General features: G+C 33.4%; 2 protein-coding genes and 1 long non-coding RNA gene across 3 annotated transcripts; all 3 read right to left on the reverse strand.

Moving 5' to 3' along the window:
• Nucleotides 1-569: 569 nt before the first annotated feature.
• LOC111400375 lies at nt 570-23,284 on the reverse strand. Its single transcript, XM_023027790.1, has 14 exons — nt 23,131-23,284; nt 17,849-17,991; nt 17,588-17,672; nt 17,195-17,279; nt 16,795-16,864; nt 16,411-16,480; nt 13,257-13,302; nt 12,918-13,164; nt 4,092-4,297; nt 3,896-3,970; nt 2,052-2,121; nt 1,819-1,899; nt 1,102-1,181; nt 570-1,023 (listed from the first exon to the last, which is right to left on the reverse strand). The coding sequence occupies exons 1-14, from the start codon at nt 23,282-23,284 to the stop codon at nt 945-947; spliced, it is 1,491 nt and encodes a 496-aa protein (XP_022883558.1). The 3' UTR covers nt 570-944.
• LOC111401431 lies at nt 4,505-8,365 on the reverse strand. Its single transcript, XM_023029165.1, has 3 exons — nt 8,272-8,365; nt 7,888-7,957; nt 4,505-4,780 (listed from the first exon to the last, which is right to left on the reverse strand). The coding sequence occupies exons 1-3, from the start codon at nt 8,338-8,340 to the stop codon at nt 4,590-4,592; spliced, it is 330 nt and encodes a 109-aa protein (XP_022884933.1). The 5' UTR covers nt 8,341-8,365; the 3' UTR covers nt 4,505-4,589.
• LOC111401432 lies at nt 10,491-12,369 on the reverse strand. The gene is made up of 4 exons (XR_002704011.1): nt 11,973-12,369; nt 11,740-11,820; nt 11,023-11,102; nt 10,491-10,944 (listed from the first exon to the last, which is right to left on the reverse strand). It is a non-coding gene; the product is annotated as an uncharacterized LOC111401432 (long non-coding RNA).
• Nucleotides 23,285-25,566: the final 2,282 nt, after the last annotated feature.

The raw sequence follows: 25,566 nt of genomic DNA on the forward strand, positions 1-25,566 counted from the left end.
CGAAACTTGTAATTTTGATTTTGAAATGCATGATACTTAAATTCTTACTAATGAAATTTTTCCCTCGTAAAATTTTATTAAAATCTGCTTAAAATTTAATTTTAATTTTCACCGGATAAAAGCATAGAGTAATTATCTTCCTAGTAATTTATTATCTGTTATGTTGAGAAAAAGTAGACTTAAGTGCCATAGGTTCATGAGACATTTTAAATCTTATCGATGATTCATTAACGTGTATAGTCGCAATGTTTAATTTGGATGAGTCTAATGTCTATCATTAATCATGGAAGCTAAGAAATTGACGACTGACTGACATGATTCACTACGGTGCTGCAATGACGGAGAAAAAGGAAGTTGCTTGGTTCAGACTCGGGAATAATTTATACTACGTATTCTCAGGAGTTCATTCTGTTTTGGAAAGAATTAATTTGCTACACAGTCTGTTTCTTCACTTTTTGACCAGAAAAAGAAAATGAAAAGTGGTTTTATTTAAAGTAATAATTAGAAGGTCTGTCTAACAAAACATTATCCTGAAAATGTAAAACCGTCTATTTTGCAAGAGAGAGAGAAGCAGCTAAGTCTGTAAAAGAGAGTTTCAATGTAGCTTGAAGCAGCAGTCGAAATAGCAACAGCAAATTTGAAAGAGATGGACTTGGACCAGTCAGCATCAATGAAGTTCCAAGTGTACACATTTTCAAGAATTTCAATTGCCAACCTCGTCTAGAAATTACAACAGAGCAAGAGCCATAATAAGGACCATTTTAAAACACCTCTTAGGCTCTCAACATCAGATATCATTTTGCCTTTGTACCAGAAATACCAACACTGGAACCAAAGAAATTATAGTAAAGGCTTTCTTCCTCATATATTTAGCGAAGGAAAGAAAATTAGCTTATGTTAGTACTATCAAAGCAAAGTGAGTCAAATACATTACACAAGTCTGTCTATACATCATATACAGATAAGCATTCCTCGATGGAGACACGACAAATCGGACATTTCTTACATTTATCAGAGCAGTTACTGCATCAGATTAAAGACCAATTAATATGCAAACAAAGAATATGAGCAGCAGAGAGAGAACTAGCATATTGATCGTACCTGCACAGAATGCGGTGCCTACATGGAAGAAGAACTAGGCTAATCTCTCCCTCGAAACATAATCTACATAGAACTTTTTCCTGAACACAATTACAATAAAATAGTTGGAAAATCAACCTCAGAATGAGCATGTAGATTTACAGAACATGCGGACAGAAAATTTAAGTCAATAAAAGAAAACATGTATGCCTCTACTCTGAAGAATCTGGACATTTTATAACAACTTGAGCTGATAATAATTCAATACCGATCAGAAAAAAGTTTTCTTTAGGCTGCTTTATGTTCTGTTCGGTCAATCTTTAAGGTTGTTCAATATGCTAAGCATCTATCAAGATGTAAATGATAAAAAATAAGATCTTTGATACCAGATGTACGGAATAAAGATATGATCTCTGACTATAAAAGAGGTAGGTAACATTGGAAATTATTATTATTATTATCATCATTACTTTGGGTTGAAAAATATAGAACTACTTTTAAAATAAAACTTCTTGAAAATTAAATCCACTAGGGCAAATGGATATTTAAATGCCTGCACCGATGAATGAATTCTATTCTAGCAAATAGTAAAGTTCACCAAAATAAATAAAATAACAGCATACAACATGTTTCATCAAAATCATAGGAGATGATAATCACTATGGCATGGAAAATTCAGTATTATATGGCAGAGCATCAACTACGTAAGAAACCATTAGTCAAAACTAAGATGGTTACATGTTGTAGTCTTTCATACTCCTGTTGGTTGAATTTAGTAATTTCCATTTGCTCACCGAGAGCAGCTTGAAGTTTCCAAACCTAAAAACAAGAGGATCAAACAAAATAATTATGTAGAAATTGAGATGCATGCACATTGCAGTATGCTGGAATAAGATGAGGATTGCGTAGTCCAAAAATATGGTTATAATGTTCTACATGGAAATATAAATGCAACAAGAGATTATATTTACCTCCTCAGCGAGATCTTTCTTCGGCAGTTTCTTCACTATATCGGGAGGATAACCACAAAATGTGTTATAACTGTATCATTTATAACAGTAAATCATTGTGCTAAACGACCACATTGAACCTGTCTAAACTTGTAGCATCACATAAGATTTGATGCAAGATATAACGCAAATGAAGTTAATTGTTATGGAAGCGCAATTGAAAACAAATCAAGAACTCAATAAAGGTCAAGATCCGAAGAAAAGCAATCAAAAACATTTCTTATTTCAAATTAAATAGTAGTAAAGATGCTAGGGAAAAAGCACAGCAACTCGCATCGCCCAACTTTTTGTAGTAGGTTGAATTAGTTTCCATGATATATATGAGTTTGTTTGAGCCCCATTTTTTGGGGTTTATAGATTTTTTTTAAAAGAATGTGTGATTAAAAAGTAAGGGAAAAAATTTGTATTTACATGTAAAATTATTTTATTGAGAGACCATAAGGCTGAAAATGAGTTTAAAGAAATGAGATTTTTAAAAATAAAGCTCAAATGGTGGTTATGTAAACTTGCACTATAAATACAATAATCTATTTGCCACATTATTTGCCTTTTATAAAGAAAGTGCATGTTATTAATGTGAATCAAAAGCAAACTTCTTTTATTAGGATCTATGATGATCGAACTCGAGTATGAGCATCAGGTATGGGTATGTATCTAAGTGTCGAATCTTTTATTTTCCAAAATGTAGGATACAAGAACATGACTAAAAAGAGTCTAAATTTTGGATACAAGTATATGGGTATGTCTTTCAAGCTTCAATTTTTTTACTAACTCAAGATATTATTTTGAATAAACCAAAATCAGTTGTTTACAACGAAGGAAATAGTGTTGAATGAGGGGTTAAGATGAATAAAATAAAATTTTGTGATTTAGTTTTCAATTATGAGAAGTAAATTACTAAATGTCATATAAAATAGAAAATGAGAGACTTGATTGCAATTTGAATTTAGTGGAGCACTAAATAGTATTATATGGAACTCATTTTCATTTTATACAAACGAAACTCTAAACCATCGACACAAAGAAGGAAAAAAAGAAAAGGATAAGAAAAAAGAAAGAAGAAGGGAAAATCTAATGCCGTCGCCTTTTTCCACCCTTTCAGAGGTGGCGCTAGGTTTATAGAGAGTATAAACGGAAAAAAAAGGAAAATAAAATAATGAAAGAAGAAAAAGAAAGAAGCTAAAAAGGCGAAGTGTCCGGTTAAAACTTGGAAGATCAGACACATATCCCATACCCATACACACGTCGGGTCATGTCCGACACAGATACACCAACCATTTCAAAGAGTCCAAGCATCAGAGATTAGGATCACAAATATCCATTACCGACTTATTATGGTAGCTTCTCTTAAATGCTATGGTTCCCACCAAGATTAGGAATCCCCAAAATAGATTAGGTAAGATTTTATTCAGTTAGCATATATTAGGGAATATTCTGCATAGATTAGCTATGAATTACGATATAATTATTGTATATCCTATTTCTTTATTGTATAGTTGACTATACTAAGCTCAGATTGTAACTCTTGTATAAATACTCTTGAAATATATGAAATTATTCATTCAGCCAAATTATCTCCTCTATTTGGTATCAGAGCATAAAGGGAAAGAATTCCACTACTGTCCCATTCTTCTCTAGCTGAAAACCTAACAATAGCCTCCATCAGCCTTCCCTAATCCTAGCTACCATGCATCAAAATTCCTATATCATTTTAGCTACACTCAAATTATGAGATGTGATTTGTTCATGAACAGAGTCTTCCAGCAGCAATGTCTACAGATAGTGCATGGCTTAAGATATTTTACCCTGAGACACCGTCATGGAAGAGGCGTGCCTGTTCTTCTTGACTTGCTTCATCTAACGACCACCAGCCAAGCAGCCTGATTAAAAATTAACAAATATGCAAAATTAGTGAAATGTACTCCAACCAAGACCTGAATTAAATAATAAGTAAATATTCCCAATCTCTCTTCTATCTGATAGCCAATTGTTAGACATTACCTGGAGCCATGGTGCAAGAATGCAAAGCAATCACAAACTCTCGAAGAGTGTGTATAATATCTTCCTCTACCAGCTTCACTTTGTAGTAAAAGAACAATTGTCTCTACTAATCTTGATGCAGCAAACATAAGCCCAGCTGCTTGCAGTACAAAAATAGGAGAAAAGAGAATTCGAAGAGGAATGTGTCTAGCACCTGGTGGTGTTCCCTGATTCAAAACCATTAGTGACTTAGATGACAAAAAATTCCAAAGGCGACACTGTTCACTGACCAGTTAGCCACGGTGTCAACACATCTAATTGATACCTCAAGGTGCATACAAAGGAGGACTTGAAAACCAATTATTGGAATTTTCATAATGTGGCCACCAATGTCTTGCATGCCACACATTCTATTCCGAGACTGATCCTCTAAAGATACCACCAAGCCACTGTTCCAGTCTAGATATCTAATAGCAGTTGATGACGAACTTGCTTCTCTTGTAAGAGAATTTCTATGAATCACTGGATTAGACCATTTTGTACAGACAAGAAAAGAAAAGCACTCTGCAATACTATAGAAAAACAAAATAAGCCAAATTTCAGCATTGCTGCCAAAAGAAAGAAGGGTGAAGGTAAAAGACTATTCAAGGTCAGGGAATAGCACCCATAATTTATGAACAAGTCCCACCAGCCAAAGGCAACAATATCACCTGCAAAGTTAGAAAATATAGGAAATTAGAAATCAAGACTAAAGTTATATTTAGGAGAAATTAAGAATTCATGCAGTATGAAGCAAGCACTTGAATGGACAGTTCAGAGGACTACACAAGTCATATAAACCAAATTAAAACCTTAAAACAACTCAACACCAGCTCACTGCTTAGAAAGTGAAATCTTATTGTAGATAAAATGGAATATGGAGTGTACAGACACACAACTTGAGGACTTGAAGTAATTGTCTCTACCACCAATGGGCATGGGGCAGCCACAATTGAATTTTCTCTTCTCTTCCCATAAATTCCAACCAAATAGTAAGACTTTCACAGAGAACATGATCAAATGGCCATCACATATGGGCAAAATTTAAATCGTTAGCTATCTTCCGAACTACCATGATAATGGTAATATAATAATCAAGCACTAATGATAATTGAGCTTCCTTCTTTGTCTAGGGTAGCCGCTTGAAACATGGACCTTCTTGAGGGCAATTGTCGTACTATCACCAAGTGGAAATAAATAGGATTATTTGAGCTCAAAACCATGGAGAGCTATTAGATAGATACACGAGGTGTATTTGATATTGTAACGACCCAACATCTGTGTTCAAGTCATTATATCATGCTTACTATACGTTTCAGGAAAGTCTAAATCCATTTCACCTCTCACTGTATTCTATCATGTAGCCCAATTGATATTAGGATTCAAATTTAACTCTCCCATAAAGCAGAGATCTTGAGTTCGAATTATGGAAAACACGATAGAAAGCCATGAGAAGTAAGAAAGATTTACTCTCTCAAAATAGATAGTACGTATGATCTAAGACTTGAGCACAAAGGCCCAATCAATATAAAAAAAAGCAGGACGCTATTTAAGCCTCCCATAAGGTCTTTCTTGGGTCCAAACCATTTGGAATGTGATAAAAATTCACCAAGGGTAAGAGACAAATGCTCTCCCAAAATGGATAGTACATACGATATAACAACTTGGGAATAGAGGCTAAATCAATATAGATAGCACCAGACTAACTTGTCAATTCTATGTGCTCTCAGATTTGTTAAAGAAAGTTTTACCAAAAATAATAAGCCCCCATTAATTTACATTCTATTACATTTCATTTTTCTCTTCCCTATTTTCAACCACACAATCTTCCATAAAATAATATTATACGTAAATCGAAAACTTTTCTTTCTTTTTCAATCACTCATTTTTCAAAAAAAAAAATACTATTCCACCCATTAATTTTTCCAAAAAATGGGGTCCAAACGGGGGCTAAGGCTCTAGCTCCTGATATTGTTAAGTCATAAACAAAGCAATCAAAACTTTTAAATCCTCTAGGCATTAAATCTGCAACCTGGAACTCTTTTTTGATGTCAGACGAGCTGTGTGCCTAGGTGATGCAACCCATAATTGAGATCTTCCATAAGAATCCAAAAAAGAAAACCTTGCACCTATCCCTATTGTCTATATATCCCAAGCATCACATAAAGAGGGAGAGAATGACCACCAATAACATTATTTACCATAAATCCGATTGTCATTACTCCCTTTGTTCTCTCTTCATCATACCCCAGAGGAGTCACATAAAAGTTACCAAAGATTTTTAGCTCTTCTAGTTCACGTCCAATTTTCCAACTGTGATCAGAAGGCTTGGTCCAGTTATCGACTAATCGTATCTCTCTTTTCTCATGTCTATAGTCATTGAAATCTCCCAGGAAAAACAGCATCTAAATATCGACTCAACCATACTCGTATCTCTCTCTTTTCTCATGTCTATAGTTATTGAAATCTCCCAGGAAAAACAGCATCTAAATATCGACTCAACCATACTCTTTTCTCCCATCCAGATCATTTATATTGATTCCAACATAAATTTCCAATTACTTTTAGCCACCCTTTGAACATCAATTTTCTTAGTAATGAAATCACCACACCTTTCGAGCATTCTCTTTGTGACTCAGTGTACAAAGAAATCTTTTTTCTTTTTTCTTTTTTTCTTTCTTTTTTTTTTTTCTTTTCAATTATGCTTTTCAGAGCCCCACTCCATATGGTTCCATAGAATTAACGATTTCCCACACCCCCTCTCATATCGCTATTCGCACTCAATGATGGGAATTGATGCTATACTACAGCTACACTTCTCCCCTTTGACCAAAGAGTTTCGAGTCTTTGGAAAATTGAAGGATGACAATACATCTAATTGAAGGATGAAAATACTGAAAACTCCAAAAAAAACAACACATTCCTGAGTTCATTCGTGGAAGGAAAACACAGGATAAAGAACTTAGGATGCAAGTTCTCTGAGACTGCTTGTCCAAGTATCTTATATTTTGTTTATCAAAGATAAAGCATGGGATAAAAATGGCAAACCATGCATTTCCAGAATTAGAGCTCTCATTTTTCCATTCCTTCAAACTTAGAAAGGAAAAAACTTCATAAGGAATGCACTGAATGAGGCAATTCATTAATCTATTTCCTGTCTATTCAGTAATGAAGGCAACATTGGGCAATGGATTTAGGGCGGCCTCTAGTAACTAATGGATTTTATTTAGCTAAAAATCAGAACCTCAAAAATGCCATCTGCTTCCCTCAGCTGCACCAACCAACAATGATCGCCCAACTGCTGAGCATAGAGAACCAGTTTGATTTTATTCCAGGAACATTTACCTCAGAAGTCATTTGCCTAGTCTGGGGATTAATGGAAAATACTCAACAAAGAAGAAATACTTGCATATGGTCTTTATTGATTTAGAGAAACTTATAATAAGGATCTCAGGGTAATATAAACAAGGACTTGATATTATATATATACACCAAAATTATTAGGGACCACCTTTGGTTCAAAAGGAGATATAGCACTACTGCACAAGAAAATGGGTATGAACTCTGAAAGTGATGATCTGTGATAAGGTAGCAAGGGAATGTAATACGTATCAGAAGAGCAGAACTGACAATAATAACGACGACAACAACAATAATAATAAATATAGATTTATGGCATGCAAACTTTTTCTTTCCTTCTTTATGGCATGGGAATCATAGGAGAAACACATGCATAGAGCAAAAAGGGGAGGGGGGAGAGAGAGAGAGAGAGTCATACCACACAGCTTCAGGACGGTGAACACTGTAGCAGTAAGAAAGAAAATCATGGAGATCGCCACCCAGAAGTGCTAATTACAATTAAACTATCATTAGTAAAGCCATTTTGAAAACCAAGAAAACTAAAACGAAAATCTAGAAATATTCATAGCAAAATCAATAATATATTTCGATCTCTTCTGAACGACATTGTCCACATCACAAGAAAAAATTTTAAACTTCTTTGTAATGCACAAGAAAGTAACCAGTAGAATCTGGTTCACCAGCAAAACTTGCTATTGCAATAATAGAAGTGTAGTCATCAGAACTACTGAACAACGTTTAAGCACAGAGTAGGAACTAAGTTGGGCACATTTTATTATTTCTGTTAAATCAAAAGACTTACAGGAAGAGTTTCCCATATTGCCTCCTCACTCATGCTTTCATTATCTCCAGGTAATAAAGCCTTGCACATTCTGTTTCATTAATAGAAAATGTGTAAGGTAAAAGCAAGGTATTCCATGACAAATCAAATTATGAAAATTCCCCCCCCCCCCCCCCCCCCCGTCTTTGTGAGAGCATGATATAGATTTAACATGCCTATAATAGTTTCTCCATTTATAAAAATTTGACGGAGTTTTTGATAGTGATACTTAAATTTATAGTTAATGATTTATTGAGTGTTATTGATTATTACTTATATATAAAGACCTGCTTGGTGGGAATTAAAATTAAATTTTTTATCGAAATCAAAAAAAACAATTAATTTTAATAATATATTTCTAGGAATCCATAACTTTTTAGCTACATATGTCATGACCATGGAAATGACACAAAACCCTCGCATTAAAATCATGACTTCTAAAATCAGGGAGAAAGTTTAACATTTCAAAAATCAGAAATTTTATTTTAATTAGCATTTTTATAAACCACCAGTGGCGAGCGCCGCACATGATGCCGCCTCTTGTCTTCTCCTTCACTAAGCTGCTTCCCCATCTCTCGCCTTCTCCTTCAATGAGCCGCAACCAACCACCACCAACGAAGGCGATCCACACACAAACCACCAAAGGCGAACGCCTCTCATGCTCGATGCCGGCATGACTGCACACATCCAATAGCCTTCTGGTTCTGGTGATGGCAATTTTGAGAATTTGATTTGTTGGTGGTGCTTGGGTGGCTATGGCGGCGATTTGTTTGATTTGGTAGTGGCGGTTGTTTTGTTGGTGGTGGATTCTTGATGGCGGGTTTGTTGGATTTTGTTAGTGGCGATAAGGGTGACGATGGTTTTGTTGGTGGTTGTGGTGCTGAGGTGATGGTCGTTGAAACCCTAATTTTTGTGGTGGTAACAAATGTGGTGGTGAAGTGTTGGGGATGGTGGCGATCGATGTGGCGGCAAATTAGGATGCAGTTATTTGTTATTAACATTGCAATAGGTTTTTCTTGCATTCACAGTTTTGGCATTCATAGTCGTACCGTTCGTATTATTCTGCTAGTTGGTTGTCGCCTTTAGGCAGCAATGGTGGTGATTTTGGCAGCAACAATGGTTTTGCTGCTATTGGAGGCGGTGGTGAGGTGGTGGTCACAGGTTGTGATTGTGGTCACAAGTCATTTGGTTGACTGTGACCATTAAATATGTTAACTTGTGACCAATAAACAATATGTGATCAATAAAAAAAGATAATTTGTGATCAAAAAATAATGTGTGATCTAAAAAATTGTTAATTTGTGACAAAAATTCGATAATTTGTGACCGTATAATAAATTGTAAATTATAATATTTGTGATTTGTGATCGATAAATAAATCATCACTTATAAAGTTTTGATTTGTGATCAATGAACAAATTGTGATCTATAAGATTTTTAAATTGTATCCATAAAATAATTTATGACATAAATTTTTTAATTTGTGACCAAAAAAATAATTAGTGGTTAACTAAATCATTAATTTGTGAGCAAATTATATAGATTTGTAACCTAAATATATTTAGTTAATAAAATAAATAAATAATTAAATAAATCATAAATAAACTTTAATAAAAATCAATTTTTGAAATTCAAAACTTGTAATTTTGATTTTGAAATGTATGATACTTAAATTCTTACTAATGAAATTTTTCCCTCGTAAAATTTTATTAAAATCTGCTTAAAATTTAATTTTAATTTTCACCGGATAAAAGCATAGAGTAATTATCTTCCTAGTAATTTATCATCTGTTATGTTGAGAAAAAGTAGACTTAAGTGCCATAGGTTCATGTGACATTTTAAATCTTATCGATGATTCATTAACGTGTATAGTCGCAATGTTTAATTTGGATGAGTCTAATGTCTATCATTAATCATGGAAGCTAAGAAATTGACGACTGACTGACATGATTCACTACGGTGCTGCAATGACGGAGAAAAAGGAAGTTGCTTGGTTCAGACTCGGGAATAATTTATACTACGTATTCTCAGGAGTTCATTCTGTTTTGGAAAGAATTAATTTGCTACACAGTCTGTTTCTTCACTTTTTGACCAGAAAAAGAAAATGAAAAGTGGTTTTATTTAAAGTAATAATTAGAAGGTCTGTCTAACAAAACATTATCCTGAAAATGTAAAACCGTCTATTTTGCAAGAGAGAGAGAAGCAGCTAAGTCTGTAAAAGAGAGTTTCAATGTAGCTTGAAGCAGCAGTCGAAATAGCAACAGCAAATTTGAAAGAGATGGACTTGGACCAGTCAGCATCAATGAAGTTCCAAGTGTACACATTTTCAAGAATTTCAATTGCCAACCTCGTCTAGAAATTACAACAGAGCAAGAGCCATAATAAGGACCATTTTAAAACACCTCTTAGGCTCTCAACATCAGATATCATTTTGCCTTTGTACCAGAAATACCAACACTGGAACCAAAGAAATTATAGTAAAGGCTTTCTTCCTCATATATTTAGCGAAGGAAAGAAAATTAGCTTATGTTAGTACTATCAAAGCAAAGTGAGTCAAATACATTACACAAGTCTGTCTATACATCATATACAGATAAGCATTCCTCGATGGAGACACGACAAATCGGACATTTCTTACATTTATCAGAGCAGTTACTGCATCAGATTAAAGACCAATTAATATGCAAACAAAGAATATGAGCAGCAGAGAGAGAACTAGCATATTGATCGTACCTGCACAGAATGCGGTGCCTACATGGAAGAAGAACTAGGCTAATCTCTCCCTCGAAACATAATCTACATAGAACTTTTTCCTGAACACAATTACAATAAAATAGTTGGAAAATCAACCTCAGAATGAGCATGTAGATTTACAGAACATGCGGACAGAAAATTTAAGTCAATAAAAGAAAACATGTATGCCTCTACTCTGAAGAATCTGGACATTTTATAACAACTTGAGCTGATAATAATTCAATACCGATCAGAAAAAAGTTTTCTTTAGGCTGCTTTATGTTCTGTTCGGTCAATCTTTAAGGTTGTTCAATATGCTAAGCATCTATCAAGATGTAAATGATAAAAAATAAGATCTTTGATACCAGATGTACGGAATAAAGATATGATCTCTGACTATAAAAGAGGTAGGTAACATTGGAAATTATTATTATTATTATCATCATTACTTTGGGTTGAAAAATATAGAACTACTTTTAAAATAAAACTTCTTGAAAATTAAATCCACTAGGGCAAATGGATATTTAAATGCCTGCACCGATGAATGAATTCTATTCTAGCAAATAGTAAAGTTCACCAAAATAAATAAAATAACAGCATACAACATGTTTCATCAAAATCATAGGAGATGATAATCACTATGGCATGGAAAATTCAGTATTATATGGCAGAGCATCAACTACGTAAGAAACCATTAGTCAAAACTAAGATGGTTACATGTTGTAGTCTTTCATACTCCTGTTGGTTGAATTTAGTAATTTCCATTTGCTCACCGAGAGCAGCTTGAAGTTTCCAAACCTAAAAACAAGAGGATCAAACAAAATAATTATGTAGAAATTGAGATGCATGCACATTGCAGTATGCTGGAATAAGATGAGGATTGCGTAGTCCAAAAATATGGTTATAATGTTCTACATGGAAATATAAATGCAACAAGAGATTATATTTACCTCCTCAGCGAGATCTTTCTTCGGCAGTTTCTTCACTATATCGGGAGGATAACCACAAAATGTGTTATAACTGTATCATTTATAACAGTAAATCATTGTGCTAAACGACCACATTGAACCTGTCTAAACTTGTAGCATCACATAAGATTTGATGCAAGATATAACGCAAATGAAGTTAATTGTTATGGAAGCGCAATTGAAAACAAATCAAGAACTCAATAAAGGTCAAGATCCGAAGAAAAGCAATCAAAAACATTTCTTATTTCAAATTAAATAGTAGTAAAGATGCTAGGGAAAAAGCACAGCAACTCGCATCGCCCAACTTTTTGTAGTAGGTTGAATTAGTTTCCATGATATATATGAGTTTGTTTGAGCCCCATTTTTTGGGGTTTATAGATTTTTTTTAAAAGAATGTGTGATTAAAAAGTAAGGGAAAAAATTTGTATTTACATGTAAAATTATTTTATTGAGAGACCATAAGGCTGAAAATGAGTTTAAAGAAATGAGATTTTTAAAAATAAAGCTCAAATGGTGGTTATGTAAACTTGCACTATAAATACAATAATCTATTTGCCACATTATTTGCCTTTTATAAAGAAAGTGCATGTTATTAATGTGAATCAAAAGCAAACTTCTTTTATTAGGATCTATGATGATCGAACTCGAGTATGAGCATCAGGTATGGGTATGTATCTAAGTGTCGAATCTTTTATTTTCCAAAATGTAGGATACAAGAACATGACTAAAAAGAGTCTAAATTTTGGATACAAGTATATGGGTATGTCTTTCAAGCTTCAATTTTTTTACTAACTCAAGATATTATTTTGAATAAACCAAAATCAGTTGTTTAATTCAAAACCATTAGTGACTTAGATGACAAAAAATTCCAAAGGAGACACTGTTCACTGACCAGTTAGCCACGGTGTCAACACATCTAATTGATACCTCAAGGTGCATACAAAGGAGGACTTGAAAACCAATTATTGGAATTTTCATAATGTGGCCACCAATGTCTTGCATGCCACACATTCTATTCCGAGACTGATCCTCTAAAGATACCACCAAGCCACTGTTCCAGTCTAGATATCTAATAGCAGTTGATGACGAACTTGCTTCTCTTGTAAGAGAATTTCTATGAATCACTGGATTAGACCATTTTGTACAGACAAGAAAAGAAAAGCACTCTGCAATACTATAGAAAAACAAAATAAGCCAAATTTCAGCATTGCTGCCAAAAGAAAGAAGGGTGAAGGTAAAAGACTATTCAAGGTCAGGGAATAGCACCCATAATTTATGAACAAGTCCCACCAGCCAAAGGCAACAATATCACCTGCAAAGTTAGAAAATATAGGAAATTAGAAATCAAGACTAAAGTTATATTTAGGAGAAATTAAGAATTCATGCAGTATGAAGCAAGCACTTGAATGGACAGTTCAGAGGACTACACAAGTCAAATAAACCAAATTAAAACCTTAAAACAACTCAACACCAGTTCACTGCTTAGAAAGTGAAATCTTATTGTAGATAAAATGGAATATGGAGTGTACAGACACACAACTTGAGGACTTGAAGTAATTGTCTCTACCACCAATGGGCATGGGGCAGCCACAATTGAATTTTCTCTTCTCTTCCCATAAATTCCAACCAAATAGTAAGACTTTCACAGAGAACATGATCAAATGGCCATCACATATGGGCAAAATTTAAATCGTTAGCTATCTTACGAACTACCATGATAATGGTAATATAATAATCAAGCACTAATGATAATTGAGCTTCCTTCTTTGTCTAGGGTAGCCGCTTGAAACATGGACCTTCTTGAGGGCAATTGTCGTACTATCACCAAGTGGAAATAAATAGGATTATTTGAGCTCAAAACCATGGAGAGCTATTAGATAGATACACGAGGTGTATTTGATATTGTAACGACCCAACATCTGTGTTCAAGTCATTATATCATGCTTACTATACGTTTCAGGAAAGTCTAAATCCATTTCACCTCTCACTGTATTCTATCATGTAGCCCAATTGATATTAGGATTCAAATTTAACTCTCCCATAAAGCAGAGATCTTGAGTTCGAATTATGGAAAACACGATAGAAAGCCATGAGAAGTAAGAAAGATTTACTCTCTCAAAATAGATAGTACGTATGATCTAAGACTTGAGCACAAAGGCCCAATCAATATAAAAAAAAGCAGGACGCTATTTAAGCCTCCCATAAGGTCTTTCTTGGGTCCAAACCATTTGGAATGTGATAAAAATTCACCAAGGGTAAGAGACAAATGCTCTCCCAAAATGGATAGTACATACGATATAACAACTTGGGAATAGAGGCTAAATCAATATAGATAGCACCAGACTAACTTGTCAATTCTATGTGCTCTCAGATTTGTTAAAGAAAGTTTTACCAAAAATAATAAGCCCCCATTAATTTACATTCTATTACATTTCATTTTTCTCTTCCCTATTTTCAACCACACAATCTTCCATAAAATAATATTATACGTAAATCGAAAACTTTTCTTTCTTTTTCAATCACTCATTTTTCAAAAAAAAAAAATACTATTCCACCCATTAATTTTTCCAAAAAATGGGGTCCAAACGGGGGCTAAGGCTCTAGCTCCTGATATTGTTAAGTCATAAACAAAGCAATCAAAACTTTTAAATCCTCTAGGCATTAAATCTGCAACCTGGAACTCTTTTTTGATGTCAGACGAGCTGTGTGCCTAGGTGATGCAACCCATAATTGAGATCTTCCATAAGAATCCAAAAAAGAAAACCTTGCACCTATCCCTATTGTCTATATATCCCAAGCATCACATAAAGAGGGAGAGAATGACCACCAATAACATTATTTACCATAAATCCGATTGTCATTACTCCCTTTGTTCTCTCTTCATCATACCCCAGAGGAGTCACATAAAAGTTACCAAAGATTTTTAGCTCTTCTAGTTCACGTCCAATTTTCCAACTGTGATCAGAAGGCTTGGTCCAGTTATCGACTAATCGTATCTCTCTTTTCTCATGTCTATAGTCATTGAAATCTCCCAGGAAAAACAGCATCTAAATATCGACTCAACCATACTCGTATCTCTCTCTTTTCTCATGTCTATAGTTATTGAAATCTCCCAGGAAAAACAGCATCTAAATATCGACTCAACCATACTCTTTTCTCCCATCCAGATCATTTATATTGATTCCAACATAAATTTCCAATTACTTTTAGCCACCCTTTGAACATCAATTTTCTTAGTAATGAAATCACCACACCTTTCGAGCATTCTCTTTGTGACTCAGTGTACAAAGAAATCTTTTTTCTTTTTTCTTTTTTTCTTTCTTTTTTTTTTTTCTTTTCAATTATGCTTTTCAGAGCCCCACTCCATATGGTTCCATAGAATTAACGATTTCCCACACCCCCTCTCATATCGCTATTCGCACTCAATGATGGGAATTGATGCTATACTACAGCTACACTTCTCCCCTTTGACCAAAGAGTTTCGAGTCTTTGGAAAATTGAAGGATGACAATACATCTAATTGAAGGATGAAAATACTGAAAACTCCAAAAAAAACAACACATTCCTGAGTTCATTCGTGGAAGGAAAACACAGGATAAAGAACTTAGGATGCAAGTTCTCTGAGACTGCTTGTCCAAGTATCTTATATTTTGTTTATCAAAGATAAAGCATGGGATAAAAATGGCAAACCATGCATTTCCAGAATTAGAGCTCTCATTTTTCCATTCCTTCAAACTTAGAAAGGAAAAAACTTCATAAGGAATGCACTGAATGAGGCAATTCATTAATCTATTTCCTGTCTATTCAGTAATGAAGGCAACATTGGGCAATGGATTTAGGGCGGCCTCTAGTAACTAATGGATTTTATTTAGCTAAAAATCAGAACCTCAAAAATGCCATCTGCTTCCCTCAGCTGCACCAACCAACAATGATCGCCCAACTGCTGAGCATAGAGAACCAGTTTGATTTTATTCCAGGAACATTTACCTCAGAAGTCATTTGCCTAGTCTGGGGATTAATGGAAAATACTCAACAAAGAAGAAATACTTGCATATGGTCTTTATTGATTTAGAGAAACTTATAATAAGGATCTCAGGGTAATATAAACAAGGACTTGATATTATATATATACACCAAAATTATTAGGGACCACCTTTGGTTCAAAAGGAGATATAGCACTACTGCACAAGAAAATGGGTATGAACTCTGAAAGTGATGATCTGTGATAAGGTAGCAAGGGAATGTAGTACGTATCAGAAGAGCAGAACTGACAATAATAACGACGACAACAACAATAATAATAAATATAGATTTATGGCATGCAAACTTTTTCTTTCCTTCTTTATGGCATGGGAATCATAGGAGAAACACATGCATAGAGCAAAAAGGGGAGGGGGGAGAGAGAGAGAGAGAGTCATACCACACAGCTTCAGGACGGTGAACACTGTAGCAGTAAGAAAGAAAATCATGGAGATCGCCACCCAGAAGTGCTAATTACAATTAAACTATCATTAGTAAAGCCATTTTGAAAACCAAGAAAACTAAAACGAAAATCTAGAAATATTCATAGCAAAATCAATAATATATTTCGATCTCTTCTGAACGACATTGTCCACATCACAAGAAAAAATTTTAAACTTCTTTGTAATGCACAAGAAAGTAACCAGTAGAATCTGGTTCACCAGCAAAACTTGCTATTGCAATAATAGAAGTGTAGTCATCAGAACTACTGAACAACGTTTAAGCACAGAGTAGGAACTAAGTTGGGCACATTTTATTATTTCTGTTAAATCAAAAGACTTACAGGAAGAGTTTCCCATATTGCCTCCTCACTCATGCTTTCATTATCTCCAGGTAATAAAGCCTTGCACATTCTGTTTCATTAATAGAAAATGTGTAAGGTAAAAGCAAGGTATTCCATGACAAATCAAATTATGAAAATTCCCCCCCCCCCCCCCCCCCCAAGAATATATGCCTTGTTCAAAAGGCTGAAGTATTTCAATTTACTTTTTCATGGTGATATTTTTGTTGGAGAAGCAACTTGCTTCAGTAAATATGTTCTACAAACAGTATTTTGGTGTATCAAAGAAAATCTATGACGTACATCAAATTATTAATTACTAGAACTTGCATATGCTGAGAGAAAACTTTTTCATGGGAAACAAAAGCAGACTGAAATATGGACAATCAAGTGGATAGTGTACCTAAAATTGTCAATGAGGACAATGACCTCAAATGCCAACAAAGGAAGGAAGACAATTTTCAAGTTCACTGCAGCAGAATGATTGACTGCATCATGGAAACAAATTAATAAATTGTAAAACCAATAACAATCACCAAAAATTTCTATGACATGACAGGAATGGCATCTTGTCCTAAAAGGCAAAAACAATAAATTCATCATGTCACCAACATAACACGACTTATGAACGAGGAAGAGGAAAGTAGATTACGACCACAAAGGGAAAAATATCTCCTCTTTTTGCGCAAAATAACAGAAACATGATTCATAAGGACGAGTAAACAAGGAAATAAAAGAAAGTTAAATTTAATTCCCAAATGGTACCAAAAAATATTGAAGGGTTTTGCTTCCTTACCATATGCGCTCTCTAGATGTATACAAAGAAGCAGTTCAAATGCAACAAGAAACGGCGCAGCAACAACAGCATGGCATGGTGCCCACTAACAACAAATGTTTGACAACAATATATAAATTAATAACCAAATAAATATATCAAAAATATCATGATGCATGCTCCAAGCTCAACTTCTTGGTAAGGGGATGCAACTTCCACTAGACTAGCAAAATTTGTATGGACAATGTCATTCCAAGAATATATGAAGAAATATTGTCATACATTGCGATCATGTGGAACAGAGGGAGCGGGTAGAGAGAATCTTCCTCGGGCAACAACGGCATGAAATAGCCACAGTGGAAAGAAAACAATCCTGCATATTAAAGAAATAGAATGAGACATGACATTAACAACAGTGAAGATATCTTAGCTGTTTCTAAGATCATCATTGAGGACAACATCAAATCATGTATTGACACTAAAACTATCAAAATGACGTGTATAATCTGCTTGGCGCCAGAATTACATGTAGAGCACAGCAAAATTTCAATTAGATACCTGCGAGATATTGGAAGATGAAGTATAGGATATTGGGATCTACAATTGCCAATATACCATGCAGAATTTGATGTTAACAAACATCAGCAATACAAATAAAATCAATTCTGTGTTCATTTCTTTCAGATGAGTAATCAATATGTTGCCTAAACCATATCCACCACCAACAAGAGATCCTCTTGCTACAATCATCTCCACCATCCACTGATGTAAATGCTCAAAAGTAGTGCAACTTGGCACTTTACATGTGGTGGGGTTTGTAGCGAATCACAAGGAGTTTATGCTGATGTCAGAAAATCCCCTGATCCTCAGGAAATTTTTCTGTTGTACTTTCAAAATAAATTGCTTGAATATCGGTTGTTAGAATTCATACTTAGGAGTCAAAAGTGAGTTTAACTTTTTAGATTTATAATTTTGCTCTATGGTCTTCGGTTTAGGATTTTCTATTGTTATTTTAGCATGAATTGAGCCCCCTACTCCCCAGTATTATCGCAGAATTCACCAACCAATGTTACACTGGGACCACTACCACGTTGTACAATGTGAAGTTGGGAAGCATTTAATCATTGGACAATGTGGCAGTCGTCCAACTAACACATTGACCACTATTAATCACCACAAGTGATATATAGCATTACTCCAACATATTGAATAAACTTCGTCAAATGTCCAAAAAGCTACTCTTTTTGCTTCTTCTCTCTTATTATCTTAACCAAAAAGTCTCTCTATGAAGCTAGCAATGATCCTACACATATTGACTACCTCATCAAGCACTATTCACTTTATACTTTAACTAAGCCCTTGTTTGGTCCCAATATTTCGAAAAATCTCTCTCTTATTTTCAAGCACGCGTTCTTTAATAAAATAATATTATACGCAAACCCAACATTTTTCCTTGATTTTTAACCACACATTCTCCTTCAAAATGCTATTTCAAAATGTATTTTTGGTATTAAAAAAAATAATAAAAAAATTAAAAAAAAATGGGGCTCAAAGATGTTAAATAAACAAAAATTAGTCTGTCTACCATGTGCTCCAACTTGATAATATGTAGGGGTAGATATTCGGTAATGAACAGTGTTCAGGACTCTTACATTTTGAATAAATAAATAAAAAGATACTATATTTCTGCATTCCAAATCTGTGACCTTTGCGTCTTCCACAACTCAAAAATTAATACCCTGAACTTGTTTTACTTATTTATTAAGAAAGTGATGTTTCATCTACACCTAATTTTCCTAAAAAAAAAAATGAAGAGAGGGGGAGAACATATAGTAATAGAATTATGATACAAACCCAAAATTCAAACTATTGTGGCAATTAATGGATCAGGATGATGTAGAATTATATCCAATGTTTTTAGACATACCCTCTACAGCATACGCAAAATATATACATGCAATCTATCACTCATTCCCTACGGAGTTCCTCCAGTCATGCCTTATTTTTTTTTATCTTCCAAGACTCGTTTCCCAAATTTCATCACCCCCCCCCCCCCCCCCCCCACCCCCAAAAAAAAAAAACTCTGGACTATGTTCACAATTCTTACAAGTATAAAAAGAAAGGAAAATCTCTTAGTCCCAAAAAGGATAGAGGAAAGTTCAAAAACAAATCTAAGGGACCTTGTTATGTTCGTGGAAAATCGAGACACTATACAAGAGATTGCAAGCACAAGAAACAACCAAAGAAGGTAGAAAAAATAAATTCCATTGATGAGATTATCGCTGTGGTGAGCGAAATCAATGTAATCTAAGGTAAAGTTTCAAGTTAATATTTCTTATGCTATTGAAAGATTTTCCGGTTTGGACAGAAATTGAAAAATAGATCTTTTCTACCGAATTTGGTGAGAAGGGTTCTAGAAATTATCTGGGTTTGCTATGAAATCATCGAGTTAAGTTTAATTATCTTTCAGAATAGAAATATTACAATTTAGGATTATTTAAAAGATTACTTTAATTTTGGACTTTAATATTAAGTCCTTGCTCAATAAGAAATAAAATTAGTTTTGTAATAAATTTTTATAAAAATTAATTAAATATAGGATTAAATAGTTACCATTCTCGTAAAAATATATGATTTAAATTAATTAATGACTTCAACTCAAATTAAAATTTTAGTTTTAATTCACACCAAACAATAGGTGAAACAATTATTGTTTGTCACTAGAATAAAAGTTTTTTTGGTACTCTCTATTGCATTTGGGAATTTTTCTTTCTTTTCTTCACTTTAAAATTTTATATTAAAATTTAAATTAAAATCAATAATTAATTTAAATTATATATTTATGGAATACACACATTTTTCGTAACACATTCTACCTATTTTTATTAAAATTTACTTAAAATTTAATTTTTATCTAAACCAAATAGGTTTTTACTTGAGCACCATCCAAATTTGATCATAGACATTTAGTTTGTATTTTATTAACAAATAAAAATAGTGGAAAGTATGTTTAGAAGTTGTTTATAATCCTGTTACAAATATATGAAAATGATGTTGAATATTTACGAAATTTAAACTTTATAAATTTTACATAATTGTCAATATCTTCACGTCAAATCACCAAGAAAAATAATTAAGCTTGTTTGGTACAGTTATTAATCTAATTAAAATCAATTTTTGATCTTTATTTTATTATTTCAACCGTCATTTTTGAATTCTTCTTTTACAGGTAGGATCAACTTTATTTCTAACGGTCAAAACATCAATTATCAAAATGTCTACCAAACAAACACTTAATGCCAAACATACCTTGATCAATTGATTTGTATTTCAAATGATGAATCTTGAATTATAATCTTTGAATCTTGTCTTTCAATTTTTAATCTTGATTATGGATTCTTGAATTATTTTTCTTAATTCTTTATTGTAGATTGCATGCTTTACAATGTGGATTTTGGATATTCCTCTTCAATATACTTTATCTATCATTCTTGTGTTGATGAAATGACACAAAGAATGAGAAATTGCATATGAATTGGGGATCATAATCATGTATGTAGTTTCCATATGTATTCCACCCATCATGAAATAAAATTCTAAAGAAATCTAATCTCAACACATATAATTCGACACAAACTTTATTTAGATGTCATAAGCCCAATTACTTAACTATTTAAAAGATTACTTTAATTTTGGACTTAATTTTAAAATAACATTTATGCACAGTTAATTATATGTGTTGATCCACATATTAAATTAATAATTTCCCAACAATCTTCTACTTGGGCTACATATGTTACCTTATAATCTTATGAGCTCAATACTTTTGCTATCATAACCAAAAAGCATTTCTGAACAATCTTGTATTAATTATGCTAATATAGGATCAAAGCGGTTTTCGTTATCAATATCATAATTAAACCCATCAATGGTCATGTTTATCAACACAGTCCAATGACATAAATCAAGTATGAATGTGTAGTATGAAAATTACATGCAATATGATCCAACACATGCCTATTTCCACATTACCTTATTCTTTAATAAGACCAACCATAAACTTTAATCAAGATAAAAATTGAACTGAACATTTTATTATTGAAATAAACTTGAATTTGCTCGCAAAAATCATGTGTGAAAAAAGACAACATCCAAAATACAAACTCTCATTAAACTAGCATATCATCAAAATGTACAACACCCATGTGAGCAGTGTGCTCATGAATAAACTTGGGTGGTAGTCTTTTAGTAAATGGATTTGTTATTATTGAGTTTGTCCCAATATATTCTATAGCAACTTCACCATTCTGAATTCTTTCTTTAGCAACTAAGAATTTAATGTCTATAAATTTAGACTTTGTTGAACTCCTATTATTGTTTGAATACAAAACTGCTGAATTATTATCACAAAATATCTTAAGTGTCTTTTGATTCCATCAAAAATTCGCAGCCTAATGACAAAATTTTGCAGCCATATTCATTGATTGAAATGCCTCATAACATGCTACAAACTCCACCGCCATGGATGAAGAAACTATGAGTATCTGTTTAGCACTCTTTTAAGATATATCTCTTCTAGCCAGCAAGAAGACATAGCCCATACTGTCTTGGCACCCAGCAAAATCAGAATCAAAATAAACCAATTATCTCCAATTGGTCTCATTTTCTGTATGTGAGCATATAATCTTTTGTTTTCTATAGATAGCGCATAACCTGTTTAGCTGCATTCCAAAGGGCAAAATCAGAATCAAAATAACCAATTATCTCCAATTGGTCTCATTTTCTGTATGTGAGCATATAATCTTTTGTTTTCTATAGATAGCGCATAACCTGTTTAGCTGCATTCCAAAGATCAATCTCAAGGTTACTTAAATATCTGTCTAGCATCCCAATAAATGCTATATCCGGACGTGTGTATACCTCAACATAAATCAAACTCCTAACTATTGAAGTATAGAGAATTCTTTGCATTTCCTTTTCTTCAAGGTTATTCTTAGGGCAACAGGGGTATCTCATTGGTTTGCAATCATGCATTCCATATCTCTTAAGTACTATATCGATAAAGATCTTTTGTGATAATCCAATAATACCTCGAGAACAATTTTGGTGCATTTGTATTCCTAATACAAAAGATCTGGAATAATTTATTGATTGTTTATAGGGAGTTCTGGAATACTATCTTGATTTGGAATTAATTCTTGACCAAGTTTTGGAGCAAATATTTGTTCTTGGTCCAAATCATAGTCAATTGCAATAGAAAGAATATTTTACATTCCTCCTCAAAGACAAAATCTCTAACTTTATCTCCCCCTACAAACTTTACATCCTCAAAGAATTTGGCATTTTTAATTTCGAAAATTGACTTTGTAGTGGGATCATAAAATTGGTAACCCCTTGACCTCTCTCAGTATCCAACTAAATAACAGCTGAGAGTTCTGGAATCCAGTTTCTTTTCATTAGGCTTGTAAGGACTTGCTTCAACTGGATAACCCCAAATGTGCAAATATTTCAAACTAGGCTTCTTGTTTGTCAGAAGTTCACAAGGATTTTGATAGTTGCTTTACTTGGAACTCTATTAGGAGTATAAACTGCAATCTTTAATGCTTCTCCACAGAGAGATTTAGGCAAAGTGGAATGACTAATCATACTCCTTATCATGTCATTAAGTGTTTTGTTTCGTCTTTCAACAACACCGGTCATGCTAGAAGAACCTGGCATAGTGTACTGCGAGACTATTCTAAAGGCCCTAGACGTTATTCTCTTGATCCCTCATATCTGCCATAGAATTTACCACCACAGTGAAATCTAACGCGTTTTATTCTTTTGTCAAGTTGGTTTTTAACTTTAGCCTTATAAGCCTTGAACAAGTCCAATGATTGGGATTTCTCGTGAATGAGATATAGGTAGCCATAGCAAGAATAATTGTCTATGAACATAATAAATGATCGTTGACCACGAAAAATATGAAGGTGAACCACAATCATTCAAAGATACTGATGGGAATAGCCTACAGATATCTGTATGAAATAGTTCTAAGACGTCCAAAGTTCTATTGGCACCTAATCTGTTTATGTTTGCTTGTTTTCCCTTAATACAATTTACACAAATATTAAGTTTGAAAAATTAAGGGGAATCAAAATTTTTTTCTGATACAAGCTTTTCAATTCCCTTTCAAGAAAAGTGACCTAAACGCTTGTGCCATAATGAAGCAGAATTCTCATTAACTAATTTACGTTTAATATCTCGTGAATTCATATGCAAGGTTTCGTTATAAGATGCAATCGAATTAAGCAAGTATAGATGATCATATCCAAGTAAAGAATCAGTACTCGCAAGATTTGAATCAAGAAAAAGACCAAATGAACAAGAATAACCGAATTTTTCCAATACAGAAATAGAAACCAAATTCCGTCTAAAGGACGATACCATGAAATTTTATTTCAAATCCAAATAAAAACCAGTCTTAATAATAATGTAAAAGTCCCCATATCCTCAACTTCAACTAATTTGATGTCGCCCACATAAATGAATCTTTTAGCATCATTTGGCTTTTGGATGTTCAGGCAACCTTGCATAGACACACTTATATGAGTAGTGACACCGAAATCCATCTACTAAGTATGTCTATGTACTGAAGTTAAATTAACCTCAGAACAAACTAAAGTGAGAAACATATCTTTCTTTACATGCCAAGCATAGTATTTGGTACAATATCTTTTCAAGTGTCTCGAGATTCAACAAAAGGAATAGCTAGATGTTTCATCATTTTCAGGCTTTTCATGTTTCTTTTGAGTTGGATCGGGTGCAGCTTCCTTATTCTTTCTTTTCTTGAACATGTCTTTAGAGGTACTAACCAAGTGAGCACTTTCAGTCTTGTCTTGCTTTAGCCTTTCTTTTTTTTGCACACAGTACAAAATGAGATCATTTAGAGTCCACTTCTCCTTTTGATAGTTATAACTAACTATGAATTGATTGTATTATGTAGGAAGAGAAATCAAAACCAAATGTACGAGCAAATCATCAAACAACTCAAGTTTTATTACCTTCAGTTTTGAAACAATATGAGACATCTCCATGATGTACTCCTGAATATTTCCGTTACATTTATACCTTAGTGAAACTAATTTCACTAGAAGCATACTAGTTTCAGCCTTATCACTTTTTGTAAATCGTTTTTCAATTTCATCAAGAAATTCCTCGAAAATAGTTACCTCATCGAATATGGGGCCACTAAATGATTCTAGAATATCGCGCTTCATGATCAAAAGACTCATGGGTTTGAACAATCCACTTGTTAAAGTCCCTTTTTTATCAACAAAACTTTTATCCATAAGTGCATAGGGTTGTTCAGTCACTAACGTAAGGTCTAAGTCCATACAGCCAAGAATGATCTAAACGTTCTCTTTCCAGTCCTTAAAGTTGATTCCATTTAGCACAAAATAGAATTGATGTTGGTAGATATTATAGAAGCAGAAGTGTTAACTGAATAGAGAACAACATGTTCACATTATAATCCGTATTAATCAATTAATAAATTCAAATAATGGTAAATACCAAGCACAACATTGATATTTAGTCTTTGAACAGAAATGCTTATTTGTAAGTGGTACTCTTAGCGTAATAATCAAATATTAAAAATAACCTATATCAAACAATAAATCTATCTTTGAATTGATTTATTGTTCACATAAAAGAAATATTACAATTGTCATATATTTATTACCACAAGCGTGTATGTAATTAGGCCATACATTTACCTTAATTTGGCCAGTGAAAATCCGCATGAATTACAAATGCACAACCTTTCTAATATTCAAAATAAATTAATCTATACAAGAGAGGTTAGTTTGGTAACATGTTGCTTCAATTAATTTAGTTTGGAAAATTAGTTATCGTAAAAGAAGTTTTAATACCATAATTTGAATTTGAATTTTTGAATCTTTAACCTTTTATTTTTATTTTGTTTTAAGCTTAAAAAAAGGGGGGGGGGGGGGGGGGAA

This window comes from Olea europaea, chromosome 10 (assembly GCF_002742605.1).
Source record: "Olea europaea var. sylvestris chromosome 10, O_europaea_v1, whole genome shotgun sequence".
Lineage (NCBI taxonomy): Eukaryota > Viridiplantae > Streptophyta > Magnoliopsida > Lamiales > Oleaceae > Olea > Olea europaea.